The 21,762-nt window shown below is 37.9% G+C and overlaps 4 protein-coding genes across 5 annotated transcripts; all 4 read right to left on the bottom strand.

Annotated features, from left to right (window-relative positions):
• Nucleotides 1–26: 26 nt before the first annotated feature.
• Nucleotides 27–2,306, bottom strand: LOC145906536 (proteasome subunit beta type-5-like). Its single transcript, XM_082993968.1, has 5 exons — nucleotides 2,007–2,306; nucleotides 1,795–1,939; nucleotides 1,398–1,609; nucleotides 815–1,049; nucleotides 27–244 (listed from the first exon to the last, which is right to left on the bottom strand). The coding sequence occupies exons 1-5, from the start codon at nucleotides 2,151–2,153 to the stop codon at nucleotides 156–158; spliced, it is 828 nt and encodes a 275-aa protein (XP_082850094.1). The 5' UTR covers nucleotides 2,154–2,306; the 3' UTR covers nucleotides 27–155.
• LOC145906537 (mediator of RNA polymerase II transcription subunit 19-like) lies at nucleotides 2,179–3,236 on the bottom strand. The gene has a single exon (XM_082993969.1). It carries the CDS (start codon nucleotides 2,973–2,975, stop codon nucleotides 2,322–2,324), a length of 654 nt encoding a protein of 217 aa, XP_082850095.1. The 5' UTR covers nucleotides 2,976–3,236; the 3' UTR covers nucleotides 2,179–2,321.
• Nucleotides 3,237–3,629: 393 nt separating this feature from the next.
• On the bottom strand, nucleotides 3,630–14,304 carry LOC145907494 (deoxynucleoside triphosphate triphosphohydrolase SAMHD1-like). 2 transcript variants are annotated; one of them, XM_082994904.1, is made up of 14 exons: nucleotides 13,479–14,304; nucleotides 13,091–13,251; nucleotides 12,571–12,686; nucleotides 12,440–12,507; nucleotides 12,097–12,243; nucleotides 11,990–12,037; nucleotides 11,497–11,664; nucleotides 11,059–11,150; nucleotides 9,024–9,144; nucleotides 8,212–8,355; nucleotides 7,690–7,767; nucleotides 5,745–5,879; nucleotides 5,057–5,158; nucleotides 3,630–4,233 (listed from the first exon to the last, which is right to left on the bottom strand). In XM_082994904.1, the coding sequence occupies exons 1-14, from the start codon at nucleotides 13,581–13,583 to the stop codon at nucleotides 4,141–4,143; spliced, it is 1,578 nt and encodes a 525-aa protein (XP_082851030.1). In that variant the 5' UTR covers nucleotides 13,584–14,304; the 3' UTR covers nucleotides 3,630–4,140. The 2 variants fall into 2 exon arrangements, with proteins under 2 accessions (XP_082851030.1, XP_082851029.1); XM_082994903.1 differs by lacking the exon at nucleotides 11,059–11,150 and adding an exon at nucleotides 9,747–9,838.
• Nucleotides 14,305–14,745: 441 nt separating this feature from the next.
• On the bottom strand, nucleotides 14,746–21,119 carry LOC145905665 (MFS-type transporter SLC18B1-like). Its single transcript, XM_082992921.1, has 11 exons — nucleotides 20,648–21,119; nucleotides 20,392–20,532; nucleotides 20,154–20,249; nucleotides 19,969–20,042; nucleotides 19,466–19,679; nucleotides 18,587–18,677; nucleotides 18,027–18,166; nucleotides 17,109–17,206; nucleotides 16,346–16,546; nucleotides 16,046–16,217; nucleotides 14,746–15,804 (listed from the first exon to the last, which is right to left on the bottom strand). Exons 1-11 carry the CDS (start codon nucleotides 21,059–21,061, stop codon nucleotides 15,682–15,684), a joined length of 1,764 nt encoding a protein of 587 aa, XP_082849047.1. The 5' UTR covers nucleotides 21,062–21,119; the 3' UTR covers nucleotides 14,746–15,681.
• Nucleotides 21,120–21,762: the final 643 nt, after the last annotated feature.

The following is a 21,762-nucleotide window of genomic DNA, read 5'->3' as shown; positions in this document are numbered from 1 at the left end:
GCTCGGCAGTAAAACAAAAACCCATAAAGGGAAACGCAGTTTCATTTATTTTACGCAAAACAGCAAACAAATGTTGAACTCTGTTGGTCAGCAGCACTTTCTATATGTGAGAAATGGGGGTGTATTGATTTTTTTTCTTCCTGTTGTTGTGTTTTTCATTTCTTTTCATTCTTGTAGTGAAAATGTAAATTCTTGACATCTGTCCATGCTATGTGCTCCCACCCTGTTTCCTTCATGTGGTAAACTGCAAAATAATTTACATAAAGCTGTTTGTTTTCTAATTCAAAAAAAAACTACGCCTGATGGATATTTATATCAATGGCCCGTTTTGCATCTATTACAATTACCCATTTTTCAAAACTTCAGGCAATTTGCACATTTGCAGAACAAGTATTTTTGGAAGTTCAAAGCAATTTTTATATATATATAGTATTATGAATATTTTTGTTACAGGCCCAAGAGTGACAATGTAGAGTTCCTTTTTTATAATATATTTGTGTGTGTTTTTTATTGTTCTTGTACAAAGGCTAGTAGGAGCTGCCAGTTATCTTTGTCGACAACTTCTGTTCATAGCCTTCGGAAAGTTAATCTTGGAGGTGTGTATCAGTCACAAGACAAAACTTAACGTTCTTGCACCTTTCTTCACCTCCTAATTGTGTTAATAATGATTACGTGCTTGTTTAAATAAACTTTTGTATCATAGTATGTCAGCAAATGCAAGATATATAGTTTAAACGTAATATAATTAGTATTTAACTATTTTGCTTGCTGTTGGCACTGTGTACAGCACAAAACCTTTAGAGAAGTAACTCACGGTTGACATTGCCACCACTGAATGCATCACGATGTGTAGCATGGTAAATTGCCCTCTGACCAAGTTCCAGAGCATCTTGTACACTTAGCTCATATGAATATCCTGCATCTAACACTCCATAAGCATATGTGGCTCCAGAACCGACAGAGAACATGTCTCCTGCCAGACGCTGACCTTCACTGTCCACATAGTACAGACCTGGCCCCCTTTTATCCCATCCACAAATCATGGTACCCTATAAAAACAAAAAAAATCTTTTGAGCATAGTTTGACCTAGATCAGAGCTGTTTAAATGGGGTTTGGGGAGCACTAGTATGGCGGGAAGCACTACCCAAACTTCTTTAAGTGTTCCATGGCTCCAAAAAGGTTGAAAAGCACTTAATCATGTTTTTCCAGGTAAAATATGTAGTAAGAACAGACCTGCTACAGCATCGATCTGTAATATTGGTTTTGCAAATGATTTCGATAAAAATAACTTAGTGTAAATTGACCTAGCTCGGCAAACAAGGCCATTGTCCACAAACACATGTTGTCAGAAAAATAATATATAATTACACATGATAGTACACAAGTTTTATGTTACCATGGAAAGGCCCATTCCCTTGTAGTTGTAAACCATGTTAGCAAGTAGTTTGGAAGCGGCAGCAACGGAAATCCTCTCCTTATTTCGGAGTTCATACACTCTGCACTGCTTAGCCAGGACACGCTCCCAGAAAGAACAATCTGCTGCTCCTCCAGCCATTGTCCCAAGAAGGTAGGGATTGATTTCAATCACTTTCTTGACAGTCTGAGAAGCTACAAAGTAACATTTACTGTCAAAAGCTATCCACCAGAAAATATACTGGAGAAAATATTTGTGTCCAAATTTCCTGCAAAGAATCATCTCACTTGATAAATGTGGATTGATAAAGAACACTTTATGACAATTACAACCATCATAATGTAAAAAAAAAAAATTCTAAGGTACAACATTTGCTTACCTATATAATCCCCAGCGCTAGCACGAGAATCTGTGGCGACTACTACACCATGACGAAACTTAAATGCAAGGGTAGTAGTACCATGGTGGAACTTGATATGAACATCAGACTTTGGGTCTTGCATATGTTTCATGTATGTAACAGCCTGTATTAAGTTACAACAATCATAGTATATGAATTAGTACAAATAAAACCAAATAAAGTAGGGTTACCTCTACTGATGTTGGAATCATAAATGCATCATCGTTTAATTCATCTTCAACAATTTTCTGTTTCGAGAAGCATGAGGTTGTTTTTTTGAAACCGAAATCTGGAGTCTTTCCAAAACAATCAGTTCTGCATACATCAGCCAATGCCATAATGTGATGCTAGATCTTACGCCTGAATTTTTTTTGGCAAATATGAAAACGTTAATAAGATTGGAAACCTACACAAATATTGCATTTTGCCAATGCAATTCATGGCCAAGAAATGACACAATATAACAAAACAAATATCAAAAAATAAAAAAAGATGTTGATCATATATTAGAAACCACCACCAGTAAAGCTTCTTTCACTACTGCTGATAATTTTTTTCTCCTTGTTCTTTCGCTTTTTGTCTTTCTTTTTCTTCTTCTTTTCGCCATCTTCATGTTTTCGTTTCTTGTGTTTCTTGATTTCGTCCATTTCTGGTGTTCTTGTGTCTCTGAATGAAACATCAGGGCGATTTTTACTTTTGTGATGTTTGTGTTTCCTCCTGCTTTCCGACTGATGCACAGGTCTGTACTGATCAGGTAAAGGTCCCGGATGCAACCGAAAAGCGGACATTAAAGTAGCTGTTGGCAAAGGTAGTATCTCCTTGCTACCAACTATTGGTGGCTTATCAATCAAGGATCGTAGAGTGCTGCTATTACCAGCTTCCGAGATGTCAATGACCCCTGGAATGTCCGGTAGAAAGGAGCTCAATGACTCTTTAACTTTCTTTCCACAAAATTTATTATAAGTAGCTTCAAGGCCGAATTGTGCGAGAAGATTTGTGCTACCTGTTAGCTGGGCAGGTGGTGGCATGTCTTTCATAAGGTAAATTTGGGATTTTGCAGGTGGCGTTTCATCGTTCGTGAGAAAATGCGTTAACGGTACATCGGCAAGGTTCTGCGCTCCAGGGTCGAAAGAAAACGTGTGATTCGGAAAGTCAATCATTGTGTCACCCGGGGATAATCGTTAAGATCACTACATAACAGGCAACTCAGATTGTGAAATCTATACAACTGCAATGCAAAAAAAGTAAATGCCAGACTTAAAGATACAATTACAGTCGAGTTCGTTTGAAAGCTTGAAACGAGGAAAAACATCCAACAAACTTTACTTTTTTAATATGAAGCTAAATACCCCGGTCATGTTTATCAAATCTCTAAACTCACAAAAGAACATACAACCGCGCACTAAAACTACCAACACACATTGAAATTGCAACTTTACAAAACGTAAAATGACACAGAATGTTCATGGCCAAAAATAACTAATCCGAACCTCCAGAGTCCAAAAATCCTGACAAATAGAATAGTAAGTTCAGCAAAAAAGTATAGTAATACTTGCCCACATTTTCCTATATTCCTGCTTCGAAATAATTAAATTTTGATTAACTATAACTATAATTCATAAAGATTGTGTTTAAGTTGATAGCGATGATAGTTTTCAACACGAACACCGTATACTGATACATCAGACAAAACTTTTTGTGAAATCCGTTTTTAGGGCCACTGCGTTGATAAGCTGGTGAAATCTACAGCAAGCCCATAAACTCTAGATTCCAGACTTTAGATGTACGAACACCATTTAACTTAAATTCAGGTTCTCGTTTATTTTGTAGTGGCAAGTTTTGCTGCACCATGACAAAAAAATCCAATTTTGCAGAAATTTACATACAGTTCGAGGCTCAAACAGCGAATTGAGAGCAGAATTTCAAGTATGCCAACCATCTTTGCATATTTGATTGAACAAAAAAATATAGCATAGCGCGGATATGTTCAAGACTTTTCATAAATGCATGCAGCATAAAGTAACGCTTGCAATTATTACAAATCCTTTAAATATAACTTTCTCATTGCTGTTTTGAAGGTAAATTCATTGCAGCGGATAAGGGAACATGAATCAAAGTTAAATTGTCTAAAAATGTCAGACACATTGCCTCAAAAATATTAGATAAAATTGAGTAAATAACTTAAGATCATTTGATAAAAGGTTGAAAGAACGTAAAGGATAATAGCAGTAGGTAATAGCTTGTTGGCTAGAAGCAACGAAAGCAAGAGTAAAAACCGTGAAGAACGCTGGAAAGCAGTTAGCAGGTATGGACTATACTCATATTTTACAAATCAAGAGCTCTTCGTTTAGGAGGTACACCACCTGATGTATCTTTGCGCTTCAGAGGGGTCAGCGTGTCGCTTAATCCATTTTGTATCTGAAAAATCAGACATTATTCAAGTTAAGCGACATTGGAACATAAAATCACATAGCAAACATAGAAATCATATCAATAACTAAAACATTATATGGTAAGCTGACAGAACACCAAACGCATTGCAGCCAAGCTGGATCAGCCACTCCTTCCCGACAACTGGGAGCGAGATGTGACGAAATCAAGCTCCCGGTAAGGTTTGAACTCACGACCATACTCTAACCAGCCGAACGCTCTATCAACTGAGTTACAGCAGCTACTATGTAAGCGAACATATGATGCCAATACGATAGCAGTGGACATGCACAGCGGTGCGATCAAACGTTGTCGTACTATAACATCAATACTTCGAACACTTCTGTGTTGATAGAAAGGTAAACTGGGCAAGACGACACGTAGGTGCCAAGGCAATTCCAAGCATTATATAAATAATAATCGTAACAAGTAAATTGTACCTATTACGTCACAATCGCACTCTTGAATCAGATTTCTATTGACGAAAGTCAATGCACACACGACAGCAGGTTGGCAGCATTAGTTTACGTGCCAATGGAAGACTGACGACGATTGTGTCACGTTAGTTATTATCACGCTTACATTACAACTAGTGAACAAAAATTGATGGAGACTGTCTTATCAGTTTGACAAGTTACGATTGTTGTGATGTCATCACATTATGACGTAAGGTCGCAGTGCTTCAAATAAAATGTAAATAAAAAAGTATATAATTATTTGTTGAGTTGTCCGGGTAGCGAAAAAACTATGGGTAAGTAAGACTATTAGTACCAAGTGACTTGGAACACCCCCTGTCTTATTAGGTTTTTACCTGGGGCATCACAAATTTCTTATTCTTGCACCACTTCTCGAAGCAAATCTTCGCTTTCTCGCGTTTTTCTGGTGGTTTGCAAAAAACCTGGATCTCGAAATCCTAAAAAAACGAATATTCGTTAATTCTGCACCTACAAAGCATCAGCTTTAAAAGAGGATTATCCTGGTATTATCAAGGAAAATATATTTCGTCCTGTGACCGTCATCAGTGGTCAGCATCACGGCTATGATCTTTAATTTCCACACAAGAAGTCGTCTTATTTAATTCTACGTCAATTTTAAACAGAAAATATTCAGAACGTGTTATCCGCAATAATGCTGTTACTTGTTATTCAAACAATAGACAATAGCAAGGTAATCAAACGAAAAAAAAGGATTTGCCATTCTGTTTGGCGAAGCCAGCCCAAAATTTTGACAGAAATTGCAAAAGTTTGGCGGAAGACAAAAAGTTATGCGTTTAAGGCGAGTAAACTATATTTGAAAAAAACAAACAAAAAAAACGACTCTAGAACATAACAGTTTCCATTTGGCCACGCCGATGAATTTTGTTACTCCGTTTTGCCAAAGAGAAATTATGAACAAAAAAATTAAGGATAGAGGAAAACTTATGTCTTCGAAAAAAAAATATATAGAACTTATTTCACAACTCCAGCAACATTTCTCTATTGGGCTGCAATTACACATACTGTAAAAAATAATGGCAGCATTTCTGAAACTTCTTCTCGTCGAATACGGTACGGTTTGTTCGGATTGCTTTTGGAATAGAATCGAAATTCGTCGCACGGGTTTTTGTCTTTCATTCCGTAGCTGAAGTTCTTTATCTGTAAAAATTCTCATGACATCAATCCTTCATTTTACCGTACATGCGGCTTTAAGACACAGTAAATTAGTAACAAATAAAGAAAAACATCACATGGGCGACAAACAAGGAACCGCACTGACACGGACGTAAAGTCCAGTCTTAATTTCACAACAAACTAGAAATATGGGAGTGAAGTAATTTGTGCCTAATCGAACTAACGTTAAACGGACGTAGGATGTCAAGGCATTTCTGCTTCGCGGATTGTTTTTAAAGTATGACAAGTTTGACATGCTTTGGTGTGCGATTATTAAGCGTTTAAACATAGCGAGTAATTGGTGTTGGTAAAAAATGAACAAGAATAATTTTTTTTCGGGGATTTATAAGAAATTCACCTTTCTGATCGATTTGCAATTGGTAGGCTTCAGCTATTAGTAAGGCTTGTCAGAAACAGCAGTTTAATCAGAGAAGTAAAACGTTGAGCCCTCAACTCACATGCACCGTAAACCTTCACCCAGCACTAACAGCCGGCAACAGTTCAACATTTATCGGAAACTACAAATGTGGTCGCCACAAATGGGCGCTAGAACGATTATATCTGTGGCAACGAGCACTGGAGGTCACACGGCAACCACACAAACCAACATCACGCCCAACGGATTTGAGCTTAGACCAACATTTTTCCCCAACGGACTTGAGCTCAGACCAACCAACTAAAATCTATTTTAGGAAAGCCTCAAGTTTCTCAATAACAGGATGTCGTGCGAAGCTTTGCAAGCGCACAATATCTCAACTGGAAAACATGGTTGCAAGAATGTAGATACCAACTTCCACGTACGACAAAACCTATTTGTGTGAAGCGGCATAAATCTCCCTGCCACACTCTAAAAAAACTTGATTCCTTTACGCGGACCTCTTAAAAGATTGGAGGGATTTTGAACCTTTAGCTGTTACCATGGGTAGAGTGAATGTTGAGTAACTCCCCAGAGACGTCGCCTTTGTTCACAATTTTCGCTCAATTATTTTATTTTGATTTATGCCCCTAAAGCTGCCAAACACGAAATTCCGATTGGTCGTCGCCCGGTGGGGGCCAATATATTATATTTTTTCTCATTCACATGGTTTTGGAAGGAGATGGTATCAATTTCATAAAATCGCAAAAGACTAGTAAGTTGAGTAAAGTTTGGTTGATAAGTGACATAATTGAATACTGAACTTCTTACAGTTAATTATTATATTTTACCCTGGTTTAACATCACGTGAAGGTCAAAAACTTTTGTTTTGAAGAAACATTTTTGCTGTACAACTTTTACCGTTTTGCTTTTAAAACAGCTTTTCAAAAAGTTTTGAGAGTATTGTATGGCGGTGTTGAAAGCTCCCCCGGGTAAATACTAAATTAAATACTAAGCGCGGTAAAGTGAAATAGACAGGTCCACTGTTTCAACCTATAAGTTCCAGTCTGCATTAAACACCGTGTCTGCCAACAGCAATAAATCCAAAAATGTTGGGAAAGTTAACTTGAAAGTGTCTCAATTATCAGACGGTGGCGACAGCCTAATACAGCACCTTGCGACGTACATCCTATCTGATAATTTTCGACAAAGCAATCAAACTTTTCGGAAACTTTTCCATGCCTTAGCAAATAATCACATATGTCCACAATACGAGTTGTCGTAACTCTCACTGCCAAGCACAGAACTCTCCACCGTTGGGCGTTCGTCAAAGGACAAAGTCTTGTTTGAATTGCAACACAAATACAAACCAAACTCAATGGGCGTTTTTGTGTGGGTGTGTTTTGTAAATTATTTGCGGTAACCAACTGCAATTCTTACCGCTACGACAACTTCCTCCTCGCAAAGCCCTTCATCGTAGGAGGAAATTTCCTTTTCCATTAGTAGAGTTTCGTCGTACTGAAAAACAGCACAAATAGAGATTGCTCATGTCCGTTTGCACAAACCTGTTATGGTGCTTATTCATATTTCATTGGCGATAAAGGCGACATATTTACTTAAACAGCTTGGTTACAAAACTGGCGAAAATATACATCTTAATATATATTGATTGCAGAAGCGCAATCACGCATAAATCCTATCTTACCGTCGTAAATACCCGATGCGCAAATTCTCATATCTCGCGCTTTCGTAACGGACACAAAATAACTTTATAAATGGCTGGAAAAAAACGCCTTTGATCCAGCAGCCAACCAGCCGTATTAGCGCTATGAACCCAACCGATAGCACGTGGTGTGGTAGGTCAATTCAATATGGATGTTATGGACAAAAACCATTCACTAGTGTACGTAAGTTTGTTCCTATACCCGGGTATTATATATTGAATTAAATATATGTTCTTACTGTTCCTTTCAGGGGATATTCTCGACCGGGTTTGGTGTGTCCAACGAAGCAATAAAGTTGTCGTTTTTGGATTCTTTGCAAAATCGACCTTGCCTTCTTCATGTCTTCGTGTTCGCTTGTTGAGTAAAGAATTTCATAAAATACCTAAAAAACACTGCAATATGTACGAATGCCACAATCAATGCACAACATTTGTAAACTATGCCATTTTGTTGTGGACAATACATATACAAATCAACACAATTAAAGTGTTACGGCTAATTTAATGGTTGATGCTACACACATAGGCGCCTAGTCCGGGGGGGCAGGGCCCCCTCAGGTTTTTCCAAACAAAAAGCGAGCGGCTATTACGCGCGTCTGTCCGCACCATGTAACTCGTCGCATTTGTAACGTTCGAAGAAAAAACACCTAAAAACAATGTGTTTCTTACGCGACGCACACAAAATATGTTGACCTAGTTTCGCTTACGTAACTGACATCGGTTGTTGCAACGTCAGTCTCGCAGTATGATATGCCAACTGGTACTTATTGGTTGTGTCGTAGACCGATCTAGTGTTTATTGTTAACGCCGCCCTTTTGCCTAATACGCCTCATGCATTGTAATTCAAACACAGTTTTTCGATCCTTGATGACGTCATAGTAACAAATTATGACGTCATAACATAGCCGCCCCCCCTGGAAAAATGAAAACTAGGCGCCTATGGCTACACATATTTACAGCCCCGTTTGCAACTAGCTGGAATCGTCACATCAATGTGAAAAAAGTACAATTGTGAATATTTATAAACCCTAAGTGCTAGTTACCAACATACATTGTCAGAGAGCTTTGTAAATGCCACTGGATCATCGACAGTTTGTGAAATAGGAAGTTTTTGACCTGTACTTCCAACATATGTGATATGCTGATCGGCAAGGCACATCGCATCACAAATCCTATGGAAGAACAGAGTCTATTGTGACGAGTCACAAAGCATCATATTTATACACATTAAACAATCCATCAGCAATGCTACACAAATTGGTAATTCGCTCCATGTGAATTTATAAGATATTACTTTTTGTTTTGTCATGCATGTTAGAAAAAAAAGAGCAAATCTGTTGGTCGGTCCAGTGGTTACTAACTGTACATTATGAGGCCTGGCTGGTATGCCATTTTAAGTTTCTAAGGGAGTATACAAAAGCTTGGAAATGGAGGCCAATAGCAAGTTTAAACAGTCTACTACAACAAACACTTTTCCCCAACTATGAATGCGTTTTCTGCTAATGAAGTTAAGCTACAGTGTTTACATGGAATGAAGCCACAATAAAAAAAATTACTTCTGAAACTAAAGAGTAGCATGCATTCAAAGCAATAAAACTACAGTATAGAAATCAACCAAATAAAAACCCACCAAAATGTTAACACAACACTCTTTTAAGAGTTCACAGTTATAAGCATTTTACATGCAAAGGTATTACTGTAGATACAGGGGGAAAGTATATAGCATCACTAAACTGGAAATTTATAATTAATCTCATTGTATTAGGAAACTCACATTTTCTCAATAGAAATGTTCACTCTATGTTGGTATGCCCTTCTGTGCAGAACAGTGCGTGTGTGGAACATTTCATACAAATTTAAACCTTCCTAAGATACAAAAACGCATTGGGTCAAGTCTACTTGTTCTAAGTATATAAGAAGGGTCTTTTTTATTATTTTTTTTTGATTTTGTAACTAATAATACATACGATATTTACAGCATCAAAGGTTTTTATGACCAAAATATGCTGAATAATACCATCTACTAACTTTTGTTGACAGATAGCGGCAGCTGCTACAAATTCTTCAAATGGTTTGCAACTGGGTTTTTTTTGTGTCATTTGTCGGTCATTGACACAATTTTTTTAGAAACGACAAAAAAACAAAAGCCGTTTTGGACACAATGTCCGAAAGGAAATTGACTGATAGACGCTCATTCGAGCGTCTCATCGGTAGGTGAAAATTCCCTTTGTGTTGCCCCGGACGTCGCTTTTGTGATTCTCGGCGAATCGTTTTCGAACGGCCGACGGTCGATAACACCCAGCAGGACGCGGGTTTTGCGACTTTTATGCGATAAGAATACGGATACAGTTGCATGATTTGGTAACAATAGGGATTGTCCTTCATTTGCTTTTTTTTAATTAAACAAACGCAGCGTATTGCCTATATAAACAAAGTTTCAGTAATTGCAAATGTGTTACTTGTTTTTAATGCAGAAAACGCAACTGTTGAAAGGGGGTTCAGCTTATTAACACGCTTAAAAACCCCAATAAGAAACCGTTTGCAGTGTTGCACCGCCGACACACTTATGCGTTTGAGGCTCAACGCATTATCGTTTAAAGAATTTAACTACGACAGTGCATATGCGCATTGGTCAAGTAGCGCGAAACGAATGAGGTATAAACCCGATGCGTAGTATTGTGTCTTTGATGTGTTACGTTTGTTTATGTTGCAAAGTTGTTGTTAATAAAGAATGCATTTCCTTATTTCTTTTTGTTACGTCCACAAATTAAAAATATTACATCGTAAATGACCAAAATAAATTAAAAATGTCCTAAATTTTTGCTGGGATTTTGGTCATTTGACATAAATTTTTTGGTGAAAAAAAAAACCCAGGTGCAAATATTTTTAATATATATCAATACCCAAAAGCTGACTAACACACAAAAACCAAAACCATATTGACAAATTTTTCACATATACATATATGATTTGATCCAAACTAAAAAAATGAAAAATTAGTAGCTATAGGAGCAAATGAGTGCTTAGTGAGCATGCAAAATATGTGCATTCAGCAAGCACACCACTTCAAACAATTTTCCACTTACATTACTTCTATAGCGGTTTTGCACTTGTGTTGGTACGCCACCCGGTGTAAGGTGTTTCGAACGTGAAACATATGATAAACGTTGATACATTCCTTAAAAATTATAAAGGCCAAAAAAACAGGTTTTTTTTATGTATGACATCTTGCAAAACAAAATATGCCTGACTGAGGTACAAAATGTTCAACTATAATGAAATATAATTTCTTTTGAATTATCACATAATTTGCATGCTCACTTGACAGAAGTTAATCAAATGAAAATAAGTAATTTGGTATGATTTGCTAGAAAAATTCAAGAAAACTTTTTTTTTTACTTTTTATCTGTTGAAAGTGTCAATCAAGTTTTAATAAGGTATAACACATGCAATGAACAGTGAGATATGGGATGAAACATATTGTTTGTTTCACACAATTAACATTCTAGAAAAAAAATCAAAACCTTATCTCTGGCACAGATCTGAGGATTTTCACCTTCCACAGTCAAAACACGACAAAAATGAATGAAACGCTCATGATCGAAGCTGTTTTTTATGCCCAGATGGTGGCAGTCACGAGCAAAATAATCCCACTTGTCGACATCCACTTTGTTCCGATGATTAGAGACAATCTGTGTTGGAAATAGACGGTAATTACATAGTGTTTAAAGAGTGGCGCAACAAGCTGATAGCCGTGTGACTGAACCAGCTGTTGGCACATTTTCACACCCACCGTTGTAAGAATTAACAGCACAAAATAAGTGACTTTTATTTGCTCTACATGTGAGCTATTATATAATGGCCTTACTTATGCTTATAAATTGTGATCCTTTACAAACAAATGAGGACACAGATTTACCCTGAAGGCGGAAAAAAGACTAAAATACAAAAGTTAAAACTGTCTTATTTTATCCTTTTTGGATACATATTTTTTTATACAGATGTTTTGTTACTTACTTCATACAAGAAGCTTTTTTCCTTCTCACGCCCGACATAGTTCCATTCCTGAGATCAACGCAGGTTTTTAAAATTTTAAACATTATTTAGCGTTGTATTAACCATACATTGTCTGTAGACTCCTCGAAGGGACCGTATACCATCTCCTTGATAAACATGATATCTTGATCACCGAGATCAAACGATTGGAAATCCTGACGTAAGTTATTGTCCTCGATCAAGTGATCAAACATCTTGCAAGATGTAACTTCATGCTACAACAAACATATTATATAACCTCACATTACAGATAAATTTAAATAAAGTGTTCTTTTTGCAAATATTAAAAAATATGTTGTTATGACCAAATCTTGAAAGCGTTTGTATGCAAAGTACTTAAAACACTGTTTTTTACAACTTTTATTGCCTTTAGAAAACATGAGATGCTTAGACACAGCAACAAGCAAATACCTCGATGATAGTATTTCGCATTCTCGGAAGAAAATTCATGTCAAACATATGAGAGAAGGGTCCATGTCCTAAAAGAAAATGTTGTTTTTCGAGGGTGTTGCTGAAAGTTTCAACAACAAATCATGACGCACCTAAATCATGAATTAAAGCAGCCATCTCAACACACAAGACATCTGTTTCATTAATATCCAGGTATGGTTGTTTTTTTTGCAGATGCCGGACAAGTTTTCCAGCAAGATGACAAGTCCTACAACACAAAGCAATAGCTAATTGGGCGAAATGAAAGTTTGATCACTAATTTTATACTGTGCAAAGCAAATAAATGAGTTTTACAGGAACCAAAATGAGTTTTACAGGAAAACGTATGCAAACACAATGCATAAACTAATCCCAAAAATTACAATAAAAAACGAAAGGTTTAAAGGTAATGTTCAATATACTCACAAGCTCTTCTGATAAAAATAATTTACTTCGTTGACATTGCAGTCATTACACAATCGACCTTTCATGAGGACAATGTGCATTTATAAATGCTGACACTGCATGAAACTTCGACCAAGTAAACTGTTTTTGCCAGAAGAAGTTGTGAGTTTATTAAACGTTACGCCTGGCAGCGTCAGCAACAAAATGTTAAAAGGTAATATTTCATACCCAATACAGTGTTCAAATCTTTGATGAGAGGCACCAGGGTAAACAAAGTAATTTGCACCAAGCTGTTTGACATTTCGCAACCGTTGGAACTGAGGTGTGTCAATTACTTTTACCAACAGTGGATGAAGTTCAATGTGGCCATGGATTGGATCATTAAAAACCTGGCAATTGTGTGAACAATGTAAGATACACTCGTGGTGATTAGTTGATAATGAAAACAACTTTGCATTTTAACAAATGTATTAAAACTACGTTTAAATCAGTAATAACTATGTACACAGCTATGCAAGAGTGTGATGAATATGTTTCTTGAGATGCATCTTTATAGAAAAATACACAGTATTTAGAACATCACCTTTACACAAAAAACAATTGGGACAGACAATACCTTTGTTTCGAGTTCCCCAAAATTGTTCTCACTGTCCACAAAACGTACACTGCGTCCGCTTTCCTGACTGAGTGAAACGAACAGGTCTTCGTCCACATTTTCCATTTTTTCAGGTAGTTGTTAAGCCAAACGAATCAGGGAAAAGAAAATACTGTTCACGTTACAATTTTTACAACACAAACTAACAAATTCTGTTCAAAACAAAGACTTTTAATGTAAAACAAAAAAAAAACCCGCAATGATGGAATACAAATTGTCCGCTCAAAGCAAAGAACTGATAACTACTCATCCGGAACAAAGATGCAAACAACATCAAAATATATTTTATACTTTCGTTAAAAAACAACAACTTGAATGGAAAGAGCGGCACAGTCGACTTTGCAATGCCTCAAAATCGTATGCTTTTGGCCGAGGAAAAGACCGGTCTTTCGCAAAATGTTCTTTTTCGTTGCAAATGGCAGTAATCAGCCACCCTCTTGCGACGTCTAACGGTCTATTTTCAAGAGTGCACAAGACAGAACATGCCATTGCTTTTAAAATTGACGCCATTATCGAAGGAAAAACTTGTCGGTGATGCGGTTACGTATAATACGAATGAAAACATGCACAATACCAAATTAAGTTGTCCTCCTGGGTCTGTTAAATGTTTCAAGGGCCGTAATCAATGCGAAAACGGATATGTACTTTTCAGGAGTCGAATTTTGAACACACGAGTGAAAACAATGTTTTATATATACACATATATATGCAGTAAGTCATTAAAACGTTTATATGCGAATTACAACATGGTTATCGTTTAGAGTTTGTATGGGTCATCGTCGCTGAATTTTTTTGGACTTTGCATCTCTGATTCACTGTCAGTGGGCGTCCTCTGAATTTTCTGGATTTTCCAGTAAGTTCCTGTCAATCCGTAGGGGTTGATTTGCTCGAGTGTTTATGGTTTCTAATGGGCGTTACACACGCGATGGATAGTGTAGAACAAACGTGCCATGCATTGTCATATACTCTTGGGATAGACACCTCTTAACTTAGTTTTAAACTGACACTTTTGCACTGGATTTAAAACCAAACTGTATTTTGTTTTTCCGAAAATGAGAGCATTACCACATTTATTTCTTAGGTTAAAACCTGTCGGTTTTGCAACAGTGAAACGAGCAAGTTTAATGCAAACAAAGTTGATTTTTAAACCAGCTTGATCGTTTAAAGCAGCACTAACTACCCTCAAAAATAACATAATTGAAAGCTTTTGAATTAAACCGTTTTTTTTATTTATTATTTGCTTTTTAGTTTCGTGTTTGATTATAGTAGGGCAGTTTTAGACTGTCATGGATCGGTGTTTAAACATAAGGTGTTATACGGGTGCCTTTTATCAAAGAGTAAAAGTTATCATGAATTAAAAGTGTTAATTTTTTTTTTGTGAGGAACAGTCCACATAACACTTACAACAGTATTTGAAGTACAATAACAACACAATGTTCACGAAATACAGACAAACTGGACGTGGTTGAACACGAAGTCAAGCTCGGAATAACGCGCCGGTTAAAAGTATGTCAAAAATTCCGAAGTAACGAAAGCGTGAGGTGATTTGCATGATTCACAGTGAAACACAAATCAATCTAGAATATATAACGAAGTGCACTTCAAACAACATATAAATTAGGCAGGATGGATGGGAGTGTAAAGCATCATCAAAACATGACTTGAATCACATTATTTTGAGTCTGTCAATTTATTCAACAGGACAGTTTTACGATTAGCTAAGTACGGTGTCGCAGAATACCCCAAATATTTCGACCTGGACTCAAAGGTTGAATTTGAGTGAACGTAATTAATTTCACATTTTAACAGATGCAATAAAAAGGTGTGGCCATCAAGCCTTGGCTTAAAAAATATCACATCAGTAAATGCCTGGCCATTTTACACTTGCCCAAGACAAATTGAACGCGGTGCAGCCATATTCATATGGTACTTTCTTGGAACGGATTGTGGTTGCATTTTTACTTCGTCATACTGTTGCAACATAATCTCGGAAAGTAAAATTAAATCGATTTATTTTTCATCATGTAAACACAACATGATTAAGAAGGATTTATTTCTTTCTCAGTCCGGCGCGCTGAACGCCCACACTTAGCATTGGGTCAAGCCTCAGAAGCACCTTAGAGCACCAAGAACCAACATCTCAAAGTGCGAAAAATTACTTTCGTCAAGCAGTTTCCTGATCGTCAAGCAGTGGACGTCGCTCGTCCGTCTCAACCGGAAGTAGGTTGTCGGGGGCCACCTTGTGGAACTTGTACCGCATGTAGCGTTGGAAAAGTTTCAGCAAAAGCTGCAACAAACGTGGAACAAGGGATAAAAAAACCCAGCAAGTTTCTGAATATCAGGCAATTTAACTAAAATCGTGACGTAAATAATATCACAATTACAGATGTCTAAAGTTGTCCTAAAAATTAACACAAGGCCCCAAGGCATTGATTTAGGCTGTTTTGTAAATTCTTGAAGGTAAAATCGTAAAACCTTCAAAAATACCTTTGAAAATGCAAACAAAAACAAATAATTGGTTGGCTTACCAGGACAACGCAAGTCGCGGCAAAGATACCCGACGCATCTGCAAAAGCGAGTTTTTGGACAAGCACGCCACCCAGCGTCGGGCCGACGATGTCGCCGATTGAAAATCCCATGTTCCATAAACCGGAAACCAAACCATACTGTGCCAGAACGGTCTCTTGAAGGTTGAGCTCGCTATGAATCAAAGGCAGAGTTTGAGTACATGTGATTCTTATAGTAGGGGTTAACTCTATCACACCCGTGGGTTTGCGATAGAGAAATTCCTATATTACGACACAAGTTATACAAAACATCTTGCTCACTTAGCTCCTAGAAGCATCTCGTTAAAGGTGGGCATCAGAGCGGCGCCGAAAAAAGAACCGTTGATAATGGCGGCAACATAGACGAGCCAGATCTTCTGATGCATCCAGCCAAACGCGTGCTTGAGTAATGTGATAGGACCTAAGACAGTCATTCCCACCGAAATACCGAGGAAACCGATTTCCATTAAATACGAGTTCCGCCTATAGTGAATAAAAAGGGGTCAGTGAGTCGTGTCATATTTCGCTGGAGTCCAAATACAGACAAACATAGAAAAATCAAGAGTAATATTTATTACTTCTTAAATGAGCGTATGTAAGTCTGCAGTGCCCTAAGCCCCTTGCAATGTCAAAAACTCTTAAACCCAATGGTTTACATATGTTTGCTACCAGTGGTACCACAAGGTGTTCCAGGTGGTTGCCAATATCATATAACTTGCTACTATTATCAATTGCGTTTTTCGTGCATTCAGTTATTGTCTCTTACCCGTGGGCTATATTTGTTTATTAGTCAAACTTTCTTGCCTTTTGTTGTGCATTTTCGAGTTTTTTTGTGTGCACAAAACCTTAGCACGAGCAAACCCAGCACGAGTACAATAGGTTTGAGGGATCACCGCTTTAACCAAAACAGCCATGGCTGATAATACGAATCATAACACACGTATGACGGTTAAAGTAACTAGTACAGTTGGGATTAAACAAACACAAAAAGCGGGATCGACTGCATACGACGGTGCACAGATCCTAACATTACACATCAACTTACCACCGGTCCGCGACGTAACCCCACAATGGGGAAAGTCCCGCATAAAAAATGCTGCTGACCAAGAAAACGGTTCCAACGTTGATGGCGTCGAAGTGGAACTGCAAGACGAACGTGCGGTGTTAACTTTTGTTTGAATTAGGCCCAGCAGCACACCATGTGTAAATGAAGATTGATGCTGGTTTTACTAAGTTGTTTTTTTTCCCTGAAAAGTGTAGGACCAGTGGAAGATAAGCAAGGTAATACTTTGTGTATAAGCTGCAGACAGATGGCCACTGTTTCGACCTATACACAATTCATATTATTGGCTCCACATTGCTTATCAAGGTAATACTTTGTCTGATGATTTTTCTTACTTTGGTGTAAGTATTCCTCTTCTATTAAGAGCCAAGAAAAGTGGCTTGCTCGGATGTGCATAGGCTTAACTGCGAACCATGCAAAATGAACGAACAACAGAACCACAATACTTAGTCAGGATAATTCAGTTCAGATGGAATAAGCCAGCGTGCATTAAAAATATGTCACCACACATGTGCACATAAAAGCCCTAAACCACACGCTTATGAGCTGGGGTGATAATGACACAAAGCACCGTTAAATATTGATAGGTGCCAGCGACCGATGTACTGGTCTCGGGATTTTGCAACGCGTGTTTCTGCAAATGATGCGCAACCCGCTGCAATTGCGACGAATGCGGCAACGAACATGACGGGGGAGGAATGTTAAATTGTTTGGCGTCAGGAAAATGACGCGGTAAACGGTCCGTATGCCTTTAGAAATGTGGTTTTCAACCTATTGGAAGCCACATAGTTAAGGTTTTGGCGTTAGTGCCTTTTTTATTGCGTGCATTTGCGCAGACGACAACCTATGCTGCGGCAGGATTCGATTCAACAACCTACAGTACAAGTGGTGATAAATTACCTCCGTCTGAAGGAATTCCGACATGCTGGCTGTTAAAAAGCCGTTCGCAGAGAACACAACTATGATTGCTGCGAACGAGATGAGAGCGCTTGGATGAGCCAGAAGACGACCCGGCCAAGTTGAAGCCATGTTGTCTTCGACTGCAAAAAAACAACATCAAATCTTTTTACGTAATTTGTCCTGTTATGTGTGCCCGAAATTTGCAGGAAAAAAAATTTTTTGTTACGTTATTGGTTGCTCGATCGCTGTATTTGCGCCAAAAACACTCTAAAAATGATTGTATTTTACATAAATTAACAGAAAAATTCAAAAGCAAGATAACAGAGACGTGCCACCGGCAGCAGTAATTTCGTTGTTTCATTTGTGGATCGCTGAAAACCCAATACACGCGCTGCCACTCTCCGGTTATTTGTCACCGCAACAGCTGCGAGGCATTAACTTTTGCACCGCCTTTGTGAATGTTTTTCAAATGAGAAGGTTATGTTTACATGCTCTAAATTATTCCAATAAAGTTTGTGTGGTCTACCTGATGGCTTTAACCGTTAGCACATGTGACTTACCTGGTACATATGGAAGCATTGCCCAACACATGACCATGAGAATAAGTTGAACTGAAGCGAGAACCATGAAAGGTGTGATATATCCGCCGGCCTGTAGGAACAACACGTTAAGTTGGCTACCGACATCAAGTCACAGTTGTGTATTAATGAACCATTGCTTCGCCGAGTGTTTTTGTAAGAGATTTAGTTTTGGTGGTTTTCAGTCGGCGGTCTGCATTTAATATTGGAAAGATTGCAAATAACATTTAAGAACGCTGAGGATGATAACTTTGGCACAGAAATAGAAATTAAAATGTCATTATCACTTAAAACGTCATCATTTTCCGGCTACCTAAAAACTGCGCACGACGTGGCATTTTGCCGGTTGCGCCCCTACAATTATTGTACAAGTTGAAAATTTATTGGTCGACAGTTTTGTTGCACATGCGAAAGAACCGAAGCCAACACATGAATATAAATTAAATGACCTCATAACCTTCTACAGCAGCTGCAGAATGTTCAGGCGTTATCCGTTACTTTGACACTCTCGTCATCACGTCCTCATAGAGATTAACCAACGAGAAACCAAATACCAATCACGATCAACTTTAAGCGGGACGCCGAATACACCACAACTATGGAAATCCACTTAACTTTAAAAAGTGGCGCATGATTCAGACGTGACTAACGGGTTGTGGGTTTACCTTTTACACGTCATTGCGAATTCAACCGATGCATAGTAATATAAACAAGCTTTATGACAACATTTCGGTGGTGATTTTTCTGAAATTACAAAATATACCTCGCTTTCACCGGCCTACCACCCTTAAAAAAGGCGCTAATCAGAGGATTTGCAGATATATTCAACTTCATGTTGGCGTTCGGTCATTGCATGCTTACTTCATATAAAGCCCCTCCAATCAGGGGACCGATCATACCCCCCACCCCGACCAAGGCTTCTGATAGACTGAGGACGGTTATGGCTCGTTCGTTGAACTCTTGAAAGACGATTGCAAACATGGCAGTGAAGGCGGTGTTACTCCCAAAACCCATCAGACAACGTGATGCGATACTGAGCACGAAAAACCAGGTGTAGTCGCATTGATCAAGAAACCTGAAACGTCAAGTAAGTGATTAGTCAACAGCCATTAGATTGAATGTCAAGCGAGGATGAATCACAGAAACATTGTTGGGCATGGCGTCTCTGACATTTTTGTGATTTATTGTATACACCTATAGGTGGTTTTAAACTTGATGATGGGCCTGGTGGTTGCCACCAACATTTACTTGTTTATTATTAAACCATGATAATTAAACGCTTTTATACTGTGGTGGCACAACTACAGATGATACATAAAAGCACATAAAGGAATTGAATTAAATAGTTTGAATAACAGTCTTACCCAAAACAAAATAAAGCACCAGCATTCCAAAACATTCCAGTAATCACACAAAACTTGGCACCAACCCGTACAAGCTGTAAAACATATATTCTTATGGTAATCCAAGCTAACCAACAACATAAAAGAAATCGAAAAGTAGAGTTCAGATACATATTAGAATTGGACTATAACAGTGCTGTACTAACCACTATCCCGATGACCAATGAAGCAAATATGCCAAACATTGAATATGCAGAGAAAATAATTCCAACTTGGGTGGCACTAAGACCCTTGTTTGCAGCCTGTGAAATAGAGATATAACTGGAATAACATTTGTATTTATGGGTTGATATTGCCATGTGTTTTAACAGGTGAACTTTCAAGGACAATGTGTGCTTGAAGGTAGAGTTTAACAAAAAAACTAACACAGAAAGCTTTTCTTACCACAACAGGAAAAAAGGGTGCTATCGCTGAATATCCCATGATATCATTTAATGATAAAAGCACCAATGATATGAACACTTTAAATTGTCGCTTGGTGTAACCAAAGTACAGTTTTTCAGTTGATTTTTCACTCTCGCTAACCTAAAGAGTAAAATTTTTAAATGTAAGAGGTGAGTGAAATATGGCAAATGGGATTAGTAAGATCTTTTGCACATTGCACAAGTGACGATAAATAAAATAGTGCTCACAGCAATACCTCGCTTACGCCATCAGCATCTCCATTTGCCTGTTGAGGGTCTGTAGTGGTTTCACCCATTACATCGGAGTTAGTATCGTTGATGCTTCCATACCCAAAATCCATTGATTTGTTAGGGCAACTTTTTGAATATGAGTCACTGTGGTCACTGTTCTTTTCCTCAAAACACGACTTGGGAATTGTAACGGAGGTGGAACGTTTGAACACAGGGCCAATGGGCTGCACATTTAATGAACTGTGTCTTGAAGAAGATGAACGTTTCCGCTTTGCAGTGTTAACACTAATGGACAAATGTTTTGATGAATCTGCATTGTTTACTGGGGTAATATTATTCTCAGCTTCAAAACCATTTTGACTGGGCAAACTATTAAATACTGGTTCAAATTCCGAGTGATCATCTTCTGGGGGTCCCATGACTACTATTGTGCTAGGGTTACTTGAATTAAAAATACAATAAACCCTAAGATAACTTGGACCTAAAGCAAGGTAAAACATATTGTAATTTTCCAGTATGAACACAGGAACCCAAGATCTAAGACTCTTTTGGCCTGCATTCACTGGTTCATATTCGTATATGATACTACTGCTAGTGCTACATGCCAGAAGATACACTACACACATGGTTTAACTTAGCACACGTTCAATCCTTACTTAAAACAACCCCAACAGGTAAAGCAAAATACCTGGTACTCACCGGAAATTAGAACCAACAACGCCGTGCTACACTTTACAACAGGCAAGAAGACCAAAGAGACGCTAGTCGATAAAACTTTTTTTTCAGGTCGACAAAACTTCAAACACACATACCTCTGTCGCTACCAGTAGGATTTCGATAATTGTTTTACAAGTTGCATAGATTGGCACAAAATTTATAAAATGTAAAAATAATTATAAATTTCGAACGATTTTTTGCGTCGACCAACCAAACTAGTGCATCACCATCTCTCTCAGGTCCGGCAAGCGACAAAAAAGTGATGAATGAGTAAACGAGACGTAAACAAACCAACCAAGCTTCACATGCATACGAGCGTTTCCTATAGAAAACATACTACTGATGCCTTTTTCTGGTGTTGCGCAACCGAAGGCAACAATTTTTAAATTTCGCAACGGTGTGC

Source organism: Ascidia mentula, chromosome 6, assembly GCF_947561715.1.
Source record: "Ascidia mentula chromosome 6, kaAscMent1.1, whole genome shotgun sequence".
In the NCBI taxonomy this organism is placed as follows: Eukaryota; Metazoa; Chordata; class Ascidiacea; order Phlebobranchia; family Ascidiidae; genus Ascidia; species Ascidia mentula.
This window is presented reverse-complemented; position numbering and strand designations above follow the sequence as displayed.